The sequence below is a fragment of the Electrophorus electricus genome, chromosome 18, assembly GCF_041902795.1.
Source record: "Electrophorus electricus isolate QZ-2024a chromosome 18, ASM4190279v1, whole genome shotgun sequence".
Classification (NCBI taxonomy): domain Eukaryota; kingdom Metazoa; phylum Chordata; class Actinopteri; order Gymnotiformes; family Gymnotidae; genus Electrophorus; species Electrophorus electricus.
The window spans coordinates 4,624,054-4,640,891 of NC_137514.1; the positions used below are offsets into that span (position 1 = coordinate 4,624,054).

Consider the following 16,838-nt stretch of genomic DNA (forward strand, 5'->3'; position numbering starts at 1 on the left):
CTCCTGACTCTTCTAATTCAGATCATCAAACATCAACACAAATAGTTTGAATGACTTCAGGCTTCAGTCAGCCATTTATTCTGATGACCGTTACAATTTTCTGGCTGGGAGTACAAGCAACTGGAGCATCATTACAGAAAACAAATTTATTATTAGGCTGTGCCAGGAGCTGCACACCTAGTCGACTGATTGAATGTTTTGAGATCATTAAAAACAGTGTGCTCCTTCTGCTTGGCTATAAGTTAAAAACTCCACGTAGAAGCAATTGGCATCCAAGTCTGATGAAACCCTATCCTTGGGTTGTAGTCTGAGATAATAGTAGTCCTGATAACAGGAATCAAATTGACTCCACCCCTTCCCAGTAAAACTCCTTTCTTTACAGACTACAGTCTTCACCACCATAACTGCTAGGCGCTGGGTCAGCAGACATGCCAAACATGACCAGTAGAATAGTTTTCAATCAACCAAACACAAGCTGGCATTTCCAGGAAAGTACCTATTCTGCTTTGATCCAAAGTTTGATCGTTAGAGAGATGAAGAGGAGCACAGACTCAGCAAACATCCAATTAAAAGTGATAAATACAACACTGCACAGAGAGAGAAGGAGATAATTGAGTTCAACCATTAGCATCCTTAAGCAAATTTCCTTGGCATGTTTAATTTAACTCCAGATGGGGGAAAAAATCCAAGAATATTATGGGCACCGTTGCTACTGTTGTGTAACCCGTGGTACAGTTTGTGCATCTATGACATGTTCACAGCACTGCTTCTTATGGTCCATTCCCCTCAACCCTAACTATAGCTAACCTTAACTGTAACCCTAGTTAACACTAAGCCTAACTAACCCTAACCCTAGCTAACCCCAACACTAACTAATCCTACCCTTAACTCTAGCTAACCCTAACCCCAGTTAACCCTGATTGGATGAGGTGGAGGGACAATGACTTAACTGAAAGAAACTGAGGAGAAAAAAAGACAGACTTAGTTTATAATGATGCAGTTAATACATGCAGTCAGGCATAATGGACAAATAATATACAGCAGCTGTTTTTACTATGTAACTTAGCAATCCAGTCAATCAAGATTCTAAGCGCAGGTGTGTGGGGAACTGTAACTAGCAAGGAAGCTTTGTGAAGGAAATGGCAGGACTTTGAAACTCACCTACACAGTGGTCCTAAGACACTTTAATACACTGTTTGCTTTTACGGAGCTCAGAGATGTGTGCGCTGTCCAAACCAAGGTTACAAAGTCTGTTGGCTTGCACAACACCTCTCTCACCTTACAAAACTTTGCCCCTCATCTAATCAACATGATTTACAGCTCATTAGAACTCAGTTTTTTTTAAATCCTATGTATATCTCTATCTTATCCTAAGTGTACCTTTCCTTGCTACATAACCTAAGCATAACGGACTAACCCACCCAGACTCTTATCTGTGATGAATTACTGGTTTGCATGATGAGAACGAAGGTTCCTGGGTAAAAATAGGAGCACACAGTGCATCTGCTGTTGAAGGGATTGATGGTCCAACTGTCATCCAATCTCCATTCTACACATCAGGGTGAACCTCCAACCAAAGCAAAAATGAGAGCAGTTTAGAAAGAAAGGTGGATAATTAAGTAATCATTCAAGAATCATTTAAGGTGATTTTTATCATACAGTGGGATGATACTTTATTGTTTCATTAATGCTTTGTTGATAATCCTGATATTTTAAAAACAGTTTTAGCAATTTTTAATTTTATGGAAAAATCCTTTGTAATTAGCACGTTAACTCATAAGTTGACCTTTTAGTACCGTTAGCACTGTTGTACACTAATACAAAAACATGTTTTAATATATTTAGTCTGAAATGTATAACATTTACCACCGTATTACCTACTATGCATAGTGAGAGAGGAACTAAACTATTGTTCCCACCCAAACAGGAAGACAAAGTAAAATAATACATCTATAATGCTTGGATTTAAAAAACCTGATAAAATGCAAACAAAAAATAGAAATACTTTTGATTGTTTTTCATTTTTACTCAAACGTAATATAACAGGACATGCATGTTATACTCACACATGAACAGCACTCCAGTCATTGTGTTTCAGGGTGAAGTAGACTGGTTTGCTGAGCTGGAGTGTAGCCAATGGCACAGTACACACCATAGTCTTCACTGTTTTGTTTGTTGTGTTGGAGCAGCTGTGGTTCAGCATGTTCGACATGTTCCTGTAGCTCACAAAGGCCACAGCAGCTTATCCTGAAGTAAAAACAAACAAATAGGAAAACAACCGCCTAACTAAATCATTATATGGCTCCTGCCAAATTACTGGAGCTTTAGTTCTAACAGTCCTCTGGCTTCCTAGTATTGGTTGAACTATATTTCCTTTGTCAAATTGTCAACTGCTTGCTTAGGATATTCTGACAGGACCAACTACTGTAAACTCTGTAACTACTGTAAACTCTGTAACTACTGTCATTCCTAAATCCCCAACCAGCTAGTTCTAAAGTTAACCATTCAAATATAAAATAAAGATGCAGACTTCAGAATTAGTAGAAGAGAATAGCTGGTCCCGTCCTTTATTGCAGGTTAATTAACAAGCATTATTGAGGCACCCTCTGGAGAATGTGTAACAATCACTCAAAGGACCCATGTTTTTATACAGAAGTCATTATGTATTCACTCCTCCTTCTTTTACATATTAGTGTTTTTCATCCGTCACCATTATATCCAAACCAACCATTAGGCAAATATATGCAAAGTGATATTCAATAACCAAACCAGTTGGAACTCGTTACCACCACATTCTAAGAGAATACTTCTTTTAACCTTGTCCTAAAGAAGACTGATTTTCAATATGGTCCTGAGCCTATTGAGAGAGAATAAATCTTACACTGAGGTCAGTGGAAGCCTACCCAGAATGCTTTGCAGAAGCCTGCAGAGGCCTCCACTCTGTACACAAATCATTCTGAAAGGACACAGAATCTCTATACTCCCTTATGTTTTATGTTATTAATATGTCTAATTCAATATTAAAACTCTCTTCCCTGTAAACACTCTTTTTATTAACTCACTACTTTAAACTCAGCAATGAGAGACATGAGCTAGCATTTAACTACTTCTCTGCAGAGCATATTTACTTCTGTCTCAAACAATACACCAGACCATATCAAGATGTAGAAAGCTTGATCACTTTATACATTACAGTGTACAAGACCTCCAGACAACAGAAACATGACTACAGGGACTGTAGCAATAAAGCAGCTTTCATACTTATGTAACTGTTTGTTTAATGTTACCAAAGAGATGTTGGTGAAACACTAAGGTTAAGGGCCTTGCTTGAACCTGTTCAATCCCAGGCTGTTCAAAACCTCCAACCTCCAACTGAGGTGTAAAGTGAGCTCCTCTCTCTTTGTGTGCAAGATCGTCAGGAAATTTGGAATCTTATCCAATTGCAAGAATAATGGACAGTGGACTGTGAATCACCCCAGCTACTGGTAGCAAACAGCTAAGCTAAGTGGTAAATTCCTTAACAAGCTGAATGTTTCAAGCATAGGAAGAACAATGAAGAGTTTGTGTATTGCCCAGACTCTTGACTCTGTGTAGTATCCCTAATATTATGCAGGCCTGGGTGGGTACTGGGCAGCACACCAGAGTGGTCTCACTACTCTAATGGCACCAATCCAATGAGAATTCAGAATTTTCAGAAGACAAAAATAATTGGAAAATATGTTACAATTGCATAGGTATTTTAGAGATTTTGGTTTCTGGAGATGGGTATTTTATATATATGTAAATTAGATACTAAACTCTCTAGTGTAATCAATCATGCTGCAACACAGGGCAAAGTAATTAAAACCAACACAGTCACTGTAATGATTTCCATTGCAGAAGAACAGAAATACATATAGAGTTCCTCTAGAATTTATATTAGTAGTGAAATTGTCTGAGCAGAAACAAAATGTTACTGGCTGAAACTTGATCCTGTTTCTAAACAGAATGATTGTAACTAATGATCTGAGAATGTGGGTAGTTGGGTCTGAAAATGTTCCATGCATTTTAAAAAATTTCATACTTAGAACAACCAAATTTACTTAGATATACTTAGAACAACCAAATTTTTGTTTTACATGTACTCTTGTAATTTCACTGTTAAATAGTATACAACATTAAAATTCAGTATTTCAGTTGGATATGGTAATTAAAAATGCAGAAACTCTATATTTAATTATAGACATTTCATTAGTTTGTTAAACAACATTCATATAAAAGCATTAGAAGCATTAGAAGTTATTTACAGTGAAGTTCAGTAACTCTATTAATGCGGTTAGTGCAAGCACAGTGACCCCTGGTGGAGAAGCCTTAGAATTACCGAAGCCTCGGAACCTCTCTTTAACGTGTCTAATATCATATATTGTGTCCAAACAATTGCACACAGTGCAAGACCCAAGTACAAATGTCGGGATGTCTATATATATATATATATATATATATTTTTTTTTTTTTTTTTTTCTGCATAAATCTGACCTAAAACCTCATCAGATTGTCACACAAGTCTTAAACATATATAATGAAAACCAAATCAAACAAATGAGACAAAAATATTGGCTATTTCATTTATTTATTGAAGAAAATGATCCAATATTACATATCTGTGAGTGGCAAAAGTATGTGAAGCTTTACTTTCAGTATCTGGTGTGATCACCTTGTGCAGCAATAACTGCAACTAAACATTTATGGTAATTGTTGATTAGTCCTGCATATTGGCTTGGGGGAACTTTAGCCCAATCCTCCGTACAAAATAGATTAAACTCAAACTTAAGAGGTAGAGGTAGAGGTCAGATACAACAGACATAAGGAGGAATGGATAATAACAATTGATAATTTCATGCTAGCTGTTTAAGTGGATGTGTTAATAAATTTCTGTGTGCCACATCTAGAGCAATTGCATGTTACAGTACAACAGTAATTACTTGACTGGTCAGTTATCTCACTCTTGATGAGCATGTCTTTGATGTTTTTATCTTGTCTGTAAGAGATTTAATGAATGATCCTTAAAAAAATGATCTGCATCTCTGTAGATGGGTCTCTCCTGGAGGATTCTTAAGTGTTTAAGTATAATATTAACAACTGTTTTATTTGTAGGGTCAAGGCCATAGCCATGAATGGAACATCGTGTGGACAAAATCTACCTAAAGGGACAGGAAATTCACTAACTCATGAGATGAAATAATGACGATGATGACGATGATGATTATTATTATTATTATTTTCTTATCATCATTACTTGGTTGTAACAATCAATATGTCTTAAATAGTCTTATGTCTTACAAGTGAAAATTCAATTTTTATATGTGAGAATTGAATTCTTACTAGTAAGAATTAAAATGAATGGGAAAAGTCAGAAATGATCACTAACTGAAACTAGATTTTTACTAGTAAGAATTCAAATTATACATTTGCAAATACATTTTTTTATATCAAGAATTAATTTTTTTACTAGTAAAAACTCAGTTTATGATATCGAGAAAAAATAGGAATAAAATCTTGCCATATAAATTACAATATAATTTACCATCCCAGGTGTCACATGCCTTAAAAGACTTAATTATTAAGAGATGGCCTTATATACTTTTGCCACATAATCTTCTGTAGGATAACACTGGCACATTGCATATATGTAGGATTCTCGTACTGAGAATATTCAGGCTGACAGCCCAGTCAGTCCTGAAGATGTTCTGTGCCCTGGTTGATTAAAAAAACAAACCAAATTAAACAAACAAACAAATAAAACACCAAGGTTGACATTGATTCAATTGGTCAAACTCAGTTGCATATGTAAAGATCTGATTTGAAACAACATAGAAATATAATTTAAATTAGCTTTGAATTATGATTAGCTTTCCATCCTGTGCTTCCAGGATAGGCTCTGACGCCCCCCGCAACCCTAAACTGCATTTAGTGGTTTAGAAGATGAATGAGTGAAATAATGAATTAGATATGCTCAACAAAACTGGATTTGACTTGTGTTTACGCTGATCTTCTGTTGCTTGTCACTTGTCTTGTTTATGCTCATCCAGTCCTCCCTCAGGTGGTGTTAATTAGACATACATCACTAGGGGGTTATTATGTTATTATGTGTTTAGTGTTAATTAAGTCTTCTTTAGCTCACATGACAGTTGTCGATCACCGAATGTTATGTTGACTTCTTTTGTTGCAGTTAGTGCATGTTTATTTTCGATTTCATTTTAATTGTTATTAATTGCATCAGTTGGAGATTTGCGTTTTCTTCCCTTTCTTTTTTTGTCGTCTGCAAGTACCTCGCCCATTACAAAACACAGACCAATGGAAAATATGAAGAAAATAAGGGAACTGTTACTGTAAAAAAATAAAGCAGAAAAATATAAATGGCACAAATAGGTATAACTGGTTGGGAAAATAAATGAGACATACAGGAAAAGAAACATTATATAAGCTTCCCCTGTAGCAAAAACACCTACTTTTTTTCTTTTGATTGTCTTATCTAACAGTCTTCTCTAGTTAAGATAATTAATGACTTAATAATTAAAAAAAAACAATTTATAGAAAAAGTCATGAACTCATTTAAATTCTTGCATAGTTCCATTATTTTTTAATGAAAATTTTATGTAAAACCAAAAATTAATCTCATAAAACAAAACAGTAACGTTTCAGAACAAAAACCTAAATTGCAATATTAAGCAAATGTGTTTAAAGACAGTGATGGGTATCCTTCTATAACACCCAGGGCTGGGATCATCCCATCTACTCACTGGAACTTTTGGTACAAGTTGAGCAGTACAAAACATTCTGCACTTTTGCCTGACCTGGAGGTAGACAAGACAAGGAAAAGGGAGCATCATTCAGCAGGTTCCAGTCCACCATGAAACCATGTTTTCAATAAGATGACAAATTTATGACACCCATGCTGTATAAAATCAGCCTGTACACTGTTTTCACTAGTTTGATTTGCAGTAATGAGAAAAGGTTCAGTATTATCAGTTTTATTACCTCAAAAATTTATTATATTATATTATATTATATTATTATATTTCACTGATCACTATCACAGATGTTAAGGCTCACATCAAAATTCCTGTGGTCTTTTCCCTTGTTCACACAACAGTGCAATGTTATGGAAATTTCAGATATGTGGTATATCCTTTCCAGATGTCAAATCAGCTCTAATTAGATACAAAAAAGCCACAGTGGTGGGTGAAACAGAGAGACAGGTTAAAAGTTTGTAAGAGAGATAGGTCAAAGATTTGTAAGTGAAACATCTAAATCTCTTATACAGAGCAGGTGATGACTGACCTCTTGGTTGAGGACACAGTGGACCAAGAAGATGAAGGTGCCCTGCTGGGAGTTGAGGACCAGGAAGAGGCTCTCCACCACCTCACTGCTACTTGTGAAGAACCCCAGCCAGGATCCCACGACAACTGGGCCATTATTTTAAGCGCAGTGGTCCTAAAGAGAGAGAGACATGATGAGAAAGAGAGAGAGAGAGAGAGAGAGAGCAATTATAAGCTTAAATTTTAGCCACTGCTAAATTAGCCACTGCTACAGTGTAAATAAACAATTCATTAAAGTGTCAGAGCAAAATGCATAAAAGACAGGATATCAAACTATTGCTACTCTATATGCTATACTGTAATTAATGATGTTGTTACACTGTAATTGTAACAGTGACTACGTAAATTAAAATGTGAAATTAAAACTTGAGCATTATGATGCATGAATGTCACAATATAATGTGTTTAAAAAATAACGTGTGAGATGTTACTTTATCTGTTTGATCTGGGAAACGTCACTGTTCAGGTGTGTCAGAGTGACTGATAGTGATGATGATTAAACTGAACAGGATCATGTTGCACTGTAATTGCAATGAAACATTATTGAGTTAATACTTCAGAAGTGTAACCAAATCACACTAATCAAATCAGAATGTTTATTTTATCCAGTATTCAACAGTACCTGCTGACAACACTTGTGACTATTTAATTCAGGTAAAGCGATAGTACAAAGTTATATCAGCATTAGTTAAAACTGCTCTTCCCCGGTTCAGGTGATGATCACATAATTTAAGTTCAAAAGTCAGAGAGCAAGAAACACAGTAAAAACATCAAAAGGGTAAAACCAAAAAATCATAGTCAAACAAGCAGGGATAAAAGCATGAGACTGGGACAAACCACCCAGTATGCGCTTGAGAATCCATGGCAATACCTCACAATGAGGGAAAGTAAGCAAACAGTATGTAAGTGTGAGGTGAAATTAGAAACAGGTGAAGCATTTCAATATTCAGTAGATTATGATCTGGAGAGGTTCCTGATTATAAATTAAAATAGTGGTTTTAGTTTAAAAAAGTAGATACCTGGTTGACTTGTATTTTGGGGTTAACAGAAGAAGAACACATTTTACAATTTGTTAGTTGGCTATTTAAAGTTCAAAGTTCAACTCAAAATCTGAAGGCACACAGATTATTCCACTTTGTTTTCAGGCGGTATGAGTGTCTTGGTCGTCTGCACTGTCCCCTGGACTGTGTGGAGTTAAAGACTAAAAGCTGCCAAGCATGTCCATGAAATATTTAGATGTAGTACTTACCATCATTTTCTTAAACAAAATAATTAACCACTACTTTGGGGTTTGTAACAAAGCCTAATCTAGTTAATACTTAGATCTTAGGCCAGCTAGCTACCTACTCGAGCTCTGCTTTTGCTCTCCTTTGCATGGATACATCAGACATTTGTTCCAGGAAAAAATCGAATGGATTTTAATCAAACAGATTAAAAACAGTGGATGTTATTGTGACAAGTTGGAGAAGTTACTGGCTGCTAGCTAGTCAGCTAGCTAAAAGTTGATCTGCCAGTGGACTTCATGCAGCTTGTACCGAACCAAGGTTTTCCAACAGATAGGGCCCACACGCAGCCAGGAATAGACAGCAAGTGACTCTGGACACTTTATCGGCAACCTTCGTTTAAGATTTGTGCATGTTATATGTGGGATTTATCTAACCACATCTTAAATATTAGCTATTAGCTCTTGATATTATATTATGGCCTTGATGAGAAGTAGTACCCGATTGAAGGCCTCGAGTTAGTTACTACAATGTCAGGGGGCATGCAGTGTGACCGCTGTGATCAGTGGTTCCACAACCAGTGTACGGGACTGAAGAGCGATCAGTATGGCCGTCGAACTCTAACAACTCTAGGTGGGCATAAAGTGTAGAGAATGAGGCTTTTCCAGTAGGAACAATAGTTCCACTAGATTTGGATGTCAATACACCTAGAAGAGGAGATCAATACACTGACTGTAGTGTAATACGTTGCAACATTCGTGAGTCATCCTCGTCCTGGCCGAAGAACAGAATGATGGATGATATACAGTGGTTTAAAGCTTGCGTCAGTAAGCTACTGTCTCTAGGTCACCCAGGGGTCACAGTTCGTAAACTTACCAGGCTTGGTAACACTATGCCAAAGGCTGAGGAGTCCAAACCGAGACTGCTCAGAGTAGTACTCTCGAGTCCTGATGAACTCAAATCACTTCTACGATTTTCTTTCAAGCTGAAGGGCTCTGACGTCAGTCTGCAAGAGGACTTACCTCTAGCTGACAGATTAAAACACGCAGAGGCACTCAAGGATCTGAAGGCACGTTGTGCCGTGGGTGAACAAGGCCTTACCCTTGTGGGTTTTTGGGTTGTGTGCCGACAGTTCACTACCACCCTGTCACAGCCAATATTGGTGGGGCACGACCCGAGTATCATGGTAGATGACTACTTAAAGTAGTTCTTACGAACGTACGTAGCATAGGTAATAAGATGCATGAATTGGGTCAACTGGTAGATGACTTCAAACCAGATGTCATTGCAGTGACCAAAACGTGACTCACATCTCATATTCACGATAGTGAGGTGAGCTTACCTAACTGTTCTTTGTTCAGAGCTGACAGACCAGTCCCACATCATGGAGGAGGAGTAGCATACTTAGAAAAAAAAAAATGCTTTCTTTTGTTCAATTTTTCTTTTGGCTTTGCCTTCATTTTACTAATGACCTGTCTTTCCCATGCCCACTTAATTATTTTTCTTTATTATGTCACATGACGGGTGCCAATGGGGACAGCTGTTGCTGCTCACATGGGCCTTACTGGTTGGGATGTGGTTGACTTGTGCATACTACCTTGGTTCCCAGGTACCAGATAACGGCACTATGCCAATCCCAACGACACGCAATTGGAGGAACAATCATGGGATTTCTTTCCTAATGTTCCATTCCCTATCTGAATCTGAATCTGAATCTTGAGGGACTGTGAATAATAAGGTTATCAGGGAGGGGAGGGGCTTCAGAAAGCATCATAAATGCTCCATCATTTAAAGGGCATTGTGCAATCAATCCATCAGCACTTACTGCAAGATTGAAATAAACCGGGCCCAGAAAACTCCAGATGAATCCTCTGTCCACCTTAAGCCAGCATCTGCAGAGGAAAATACACACAATAGAAGCAGCTGTCTGATGTTTTTTCATGTACAGTTTAGGCGTGACACATTAGTAGGCCTGAATAAACTGGTCCGTCCCCACCCTCAATCTGAGTGCACCCCCATACTTACTTGTCACTTCCATATCCATTAGGCACCAGTCCAACAGCCACACCCACCAGAACCATCGTAGCTCCATATCTAATCACAATCAGACATCTCCAGCTAAGCACCTCCCTTTGATTTAATTAGAGCTTTGATAGGCTCTTTACAGTGATAAAGAGCAGCACAGCCTCAATGAACATCCACAAAACGCAGAGAGAAAGAGGAAGTGCAGAATGCCTGCTACTGTTGCCAGCTGTAGGGGGTGGTGGCCAAAAGAAAGATGAATTAAATAAAATATAAACAATGTTATTATATGCACTCCTTCATGTAGTTTGACAGTTCAGGTATCTAGAGTATCAATGTATCTTTAACACAGTCTTTAAATAGTGATTAATAGTCCCCACATGGATATAAAGATAATTACACTTCTCTGATACGTGTGTTTGTGGGTAATTGTGCTTACCTGTTTCAGTTGTTTGTACTGCAGGAAGTGTTGTGTGAGCAGAGCAGAGTAAGAAAGCGGGGTCATAACAGGTGGATAAGAAGTTGAGGTTATAACAGGTGCATAAGCAGGTGTGGTCATAACAGTTGAGTAAGTAGGTAGGGTCATAACAGGTGAGTAAGAAGGTGGGGTTGTAACAGGTGAGGAAGAAGGTGTGGTCATAATAGGTGAGTGAGAAGGTGGGGTCGTAACAGGTGAGTAAGGTGTGGTCATAACGGGTGGGCATATCTGCCCTTCCCTGATGCTCCCTCTATAATAAATAGTTTCCTCTAAGTTAATTTATGTCACAGAAGCCTGCATGTTCCAAGACCAAACAAGCCTCTTTCAATACTGCACTTGACCTACTGTGTCTCCATGTCTGAGACGTTGCTTGTTTTATAACCCCAGTCGGTGTCTACTTACTTCCAGTCACCAAACTGGGAGCAGCTGTTGCTATTGTGAGATCGTGAGATTCAGTCAAAGTCATATCCAATCTCACTGTGGCTCACTGTGAGATCATGATATTCAGTCAGAGTCATATCCAATCTCACAGTGGCTCACTGTGAGATCATGGAATTCAGTCATATCCAATCTCAGTGTAGCTCATTTTGACCACTCAGTAACTGTGGGGAATGTCAGAACACCATGTGTTCTGCAGACTGTCCACACAGGTCGACAATGCTGAGACAACGTGGCATCTGAGCCTTTTCTTGATATGTGATCTACTTGTGCTCTCCAGCTTCTCGACTCCTTTTAAAGTAAGTTCATAAATTGTTAAAGGGCACACTGGACAAGAGAGCTATCTGAACTGCAGGAAGAAGATACATGTCAAAACTTTAAGATAGATGTTGTTGGATGTGGTTTTTATAATGCACCAGCCTCAGGGTGTTTATTTTAATAGCTCTTGTTCCCTAGACAGATAGCTGTTATGTTTAGATGATAACATTTGTGGCTCTTATTTCGTGGCTGCGCCTGAACAATAGTTGCATAATGCGGCGTTTTACAATTTCGTTTGGCGCTCGCGCATTTGGTGTAGCATTTAAAATGCGCCAGTTTAACGTTAGTTTTAAACCCATTTTGGCTTAAACTGCTCTTATGACAATCCAGGTGCACCACAATATTTTTCTCACTACAAGCAGGCATATCAAAACGTGTCCCATTTCTCACGATGGAATTTTGACCACGAACGAAAAATATATTTCTCAATTACTAAATACAGCTGATTTAATTTTTTTTCATTATGAAAATAATTGTGACTGTTAAATGTGAATCAGATAGTTATCATATCTTTATACATGAAAAATTATATCATTAAAATTATTAGTCATATCACGTTATATCACATGTAAATATTAGTCGATTTCGCCTACCCTAGCGTCTCGCTTCTCCCTACGCCGCCTAGCCATGCGCTCCCTCGTTTTGTTTCTGTTCTTCCCCGCCCTTGAATTGTGTCACCTGTTTCTAGTTTCTTTTATTGGCCTGCGTATTTATATCTTTTGTTCCTATGTTTCCCGCGTCGGTCTTTTTGTCGTCCTCTTCGTGTTGGATTCCTCAGTATGGCTTCTCGCCTGCCTGTTTTCGCATTTGTTTCCGTTCTTGTATTGCTGCTCTTTCATAGTTTTACTTATGTGTTTCCCCTTCTTGGTTAGCCTAGCTTTGTTTTTTTAAATCATGTATTCTAGTACCCAGCCCTCTGATTATGTTTCTGTTTGTCCGTTTAAAAAACAAAGTTCGACTAACAGACTTGCATCCTGCCCAGCTTGTCTCCGCGTTATATAAAGATCGACTTTCGAAGAACGCAACGACTTGAACATACGCGGTCGAGGACATGCATCAATCTAACGAGGATTTGCTCACAGCCTTGCGTACAGGTGACCCTTCATCTTTTTGTTGTTGTTGTTGTTGTCTTTTTGTTTTTGATTGTTTCATAGAGGGTCTTTTATTGCAGAACATGCTAATATTGTCGATATTTGATTTTTTATCGATTCACCAGGTGTGAAGAATAATTTAAGGTCTTAGGGGTAAGACTGCAGTGGTCAATACTTCTGAAACGTAGGGCTGAGGAAACTGTCATTGGATGGGTTTTTTTTTTCCAGCCTAAAGTGTGCCAGGTTTGCTGTGCTGCCTGCTGCAGTGTGAGTCCCCTCCTGAAATCCTTGCTGAGCCAGCTGCTTTGCCTGGGGCTAACTCAGGACAGCAGTTTGTAGGACCTAGGTCGGTGTCCACAGTCCTGACCCTCTGGGGGAGGGATGCAGCCCTGGGTATGCCTCACTTATGGCCCACCATGCCCTTCCTGTACCTGATGGGGGTAGGACTGGAGGCACCGAGGGTCATTTCTGTCTGTGTGTCTCCCAGCAGCAGCAGTTGGTGCCACTCTGGACCTGCCAGACCCACTGCCGCCACCACCAGCAGCAACAGTTGGCATCCCTCCGGATCTGCAGGACCTGCTCGCAGCAGCTGCTAGCATCCCTCCGGACCTGCAGGACCCGCTGCCGCCGCCATCGGCGGCTGAGGCTCCTCCGGACCTCTCGCACCCACCACAGCCACCAGTGCCAGCTGGCACCCATAGGTTCCCATCGGTCTTTGTTGGTCTCTTTCTCTCTCCCTACACGCTGACATCCTCATTGTGTATTCTTTTCTGCCTACCTATTTTTGTATTTATTTGCATTCTTATATTCTTGATCTCTCTTGTGTTTTCATAGTTTTGCCTCTTTTTCCCCCCTTCCTGGTTAGTCTGGCTTTGTTTCTTGTTATTCATATATTCCAGTATCCAGCCTTCATCTTATTTCTGTTTGCATGGAGCTGTGCCATGCTCTGCCTGTCTCTGCATTACATTTGTTCACTGTGATGAGAGTAATCAGTTATTGTTGGTAATGATTGTTGTAAATAATGATTTAAGAGTGGTGCTTTTGTGTGGTGACTATATTTGTTTTGACTATATTTGGTCTGCACAATGAGGGTGAAGGCTGATGGGTGAACAAAGGAGCACACGCTGTGACTGCTGTTGCTTTCAATGTGTACAACTATCTACCACCCATTCAGTTCCCCTCCGGTACCTACAGGAGGGATGATGATGATGATGATGATGATGATGATGATCTGGCCTGAACTCCTAGACAAGAGACAAATTAACAGTTTGTGTGATTTGAACAGATTCCTGAAGTCAGTCAAATGTATGCATCATTTTTATAAAAATCTGAATGCTGCTTCAGTCCGTAGGCCCACAGATTACTGCTGAACCTTCCCAGAGCAATCAGCATGAGCCCAGCGTCAACGCCATTTTGATCTCTTCTCTGCTTTCCTCTTTAGTCTTGAATGTATGTTTGTTTTTCTTTTTATTCATGTAGGTAGTCTTTACTATCAAGCACAGCATTTTCCTACTGACTGATTTTCACCTAAAGGTTAAGAAAATGTACTGTAGCCTTTTATCTAAAAATTACCCAAGATCAGCAACTAATATTATGGCTCTTAATAGAATAAAGTTGTTTTTAATAATAAGCTCTTCACTTCTCATTTCTTTTTGCTGGACATTTTGTTAGGGGTATCTACCATCAAACACACTCGGCTACTTGCACTCGGCTGCTTTGTGCGTTAAGTGGTGGGTGTTTTATTGCTTTCTTAAAAAATAATTTTATATTTATTATTATTATTATTATTATTATTATTTTAATTATAAGGGCAACATTTGAATAAAGAGACATGTATAGCTCACTACAGTATGTTTCAGGGAGAAGCTGAGGGGTTGGTTGGGCTTTAATGTGAAGAGTGAAGGCTTCTTTTCTGATTGTGTTTAATTTTACAGTATGATAAACTGCTGAGTTGTACTATACCTGTGTTCACAGTACTTTGTGACTTCATTACCTACCTCAAATCAAATAATGGTTGCTGTCAGAGAATCCAAAAAAACCCCCCCAAAAAATTCACTGGACTGTGTTTCAGGGTGAAGTTGAGTGGGTGGGTGAGTGATGTTTTGGTGGTTTTGGGCAGTGGGGTTGACACCATGGTGGACATTAAAGTCTGCACCATGTTTTTTTTTTTTTTGTTTTTTTTTGCTGATGAAGCATCTGTTTAGCACTCTGATTATGATGGATTAGCTCATGAAGACCACAGTGGCAGGTCCTTTTAACAGATAAAATAATAATAGTAATCATATCTTCCAAATTTAGCTGTATATTATGTAATTTTAATAAATGAGATTTTAAATCACTAATACTATATAGTACCAATATTCAGAATTATTCTGTTATTGTAATTATAGAAATTCTATAGTTCTCTGTATTTGATTTTATATACTGTAGTTTGCACCATTAAGATGTTGTTTACCATTGTTTGTTTTTAGAAATCCCAATATGATCAACTTCCATTTGAGCATATGCTGGGTCGAGCAGAGGTATTTTCTTCAAGGAACAATTTGGACCAACCACAAAAATGCAGATCTCTGAAGGGAAAAACGGAGCAGGTTCATGGATCAGTATCCTAATCTGAAGCACAGAGTTCTGATCAAAACCATATGGAAAGTTTAGGCTGCACCTTGTGCAGTTCACCACATGCCATTCTGTCTCTGTCAACACCCACTCCCCTTGTAGTTCACATGAATCTTTGTGGTTACCTATATCTGGCAGGGAGATGCTGATAGAATAGTTGGTCTCTGATTGGTACCAGTGTAGATGCCAGTTTCTTTGTGGTATTCAGCATGATGTTCAGAGAGGAGACTAGTTTACCTTGATTAGTGGATCCAGTAACAATGTTTTGAGTATTAAAGAACAATTAAAAAGTGTTCTCCACAACCTGTTCAATAACCAGACAAAAACGGAAGTCCGTGTACAAAGAAATGTCCACTGTCATGTTACTAAACTGTCTACTCAGATAGTCATTTACTGTGTTACAACCTTATTGATGAGACTTTTTGGATCAGCTTTAGGCCTAATACTTACATTCTGTGGTAACTCTTGAGCAGTGATGCCATAAATCCGGTTCAAGACAGTCATACAACACTGCTGTGATATAATTCTAAAACAAAAATCAAATCACAGAAATGTCTTTGAATCTGGTTCTGTGCAAAGTTGTTTATAATTATTAATGGCTTTGAAATTAGTGTGGAAGTGTAAAGGTTCAGGTTCAAAAATAAATATTTTCACCACTCAGTCTGATATATTGGGAAAGACTAAAATTAAATTTATTGTCATTGCTCAGTACAAGGCAATGAAATGCAGTCTTTACATGTCCCACTTTCTTTGGAAGCTCCAGTCAGAATGCAGAATGCATCACACAGCACCCCTGGAGCTGAGAAGCATAAGGGCCTTGCTCAAGGGCCCATAACACCAGCCTTCTGACTGATATCCCAAAGTCATACTCACTAGGTTACCACTGCCCCACTGGATTCACTTTCTGAATCTCAACTTTTTTCTTCTGGGTAAAGGTTAGAGAGGTTTTCAGTTACATGTTTGTCCTGACCTGGCAAGTTTGAGACACTGATATTCAGACCTGAAAAAATAGAGAACATTGTGTAAGGAGCACTGAAAAAACTAGGTTTAACCATACTGTACACTAATCTGAGATGACATTCTCTGGGTACAGTGTTTACATATTTATAGCCCATAACTAGGGAAGCCCTGAAGGGTATCTTAAAATTTTTTATAAAGTTCTCCCACAATTTGTTCCCTCAAAAATATAAAGAATTTTTGTAAAGTCCAGATTATTCCAACTGGGCAAGTCTGGAGTTTGTTATCTTGTGGAATTTCACCAGGTTGTTATTATCATTGAAACAGGGATGTTTTT

The 16,838-nt window shown here is 38.4% G+C and overlaps 1 protein-coding gene and 1 long non-coding RNA gene across 6 annotated transcripts; one reads left to right on the top strand and one right to left on the bottom strand.

The window, feature by feature from the left end:
- Window positions 1-6,590: 6,590 nt before the first annotated feature.
- Window positions 6,591-12,524, bottom strand: LOC145652034 (uncharacterized). 4 transcript variants are annotated; one of them, XR_014118202.1, is made up of 6 exons: window positions 11,043-11,307; window positions 10,607-10,675; window positions 10,407-10,473; window positions 7,321-7,473; window positions 7,093-7,190; window positions 6,591-6,833 (listed from the first exon to the last, which is right to left on the bottom strand). XR_014118202.1 is itself a non-coding variant. In XM_081701134.1 (6 exons), exons 3-6 carry the CDS (start codon window positions 10,671-10,673, stop codon window positions 6,776-6,778), a joined length of 345 nt encoding a protein of 114 aa, XP_081557260.1. In that variant the 5' UTR covers window positions 10,674-10,832; window positions 11,043-11,060; window positions 12,431-12,524; the 3' UTR covers window positions 6,591-6,775. The 4 variants fall into 4 exon arrangements, 3 of the variants coding, with proteins under 3 accessions (XP_081557260.1, XP_081557261.1, XP_081557259.1); XM_081701134.1 differs by lacking the exon at window positions 7,093-7,190 and adding an exon at window positions 12,431-12,524 and having other exon boundaries at window positions 10,607-10,832; window positions 11,043-11,060; XM_081701135.1 differs by lacking the exon at window positions 7,093-7,190 and adding an exon at window positions 12,431-12,510 and having other exon boundaries at window positions 11,043-11,060.
- LOC113592024 (uncharacterized) lies at window positions 11,714-16,195 on the top strand. Of its 2 annotated transcripts, XR_003412263.3 has the most exons (5): window positions 11,714-11,818; window positions 12,820-12,931; window positions 13,157-13,321; window positions 13,416-14,658; window positions 15,400-16,195. It is a non-coding gene; the product is annotated as an uncharacterized LOC113592024 (long non-coding RNA). The 2 variants fall into 2 exon arrangements; XR_003412262.3 differs by lacking the exon at window positions 11,714-11,818 and having other exon boundaries at window positions 12,794-12,931.
- Window positions 16,196-16,838: the final 643 nt, after the last annotated feature.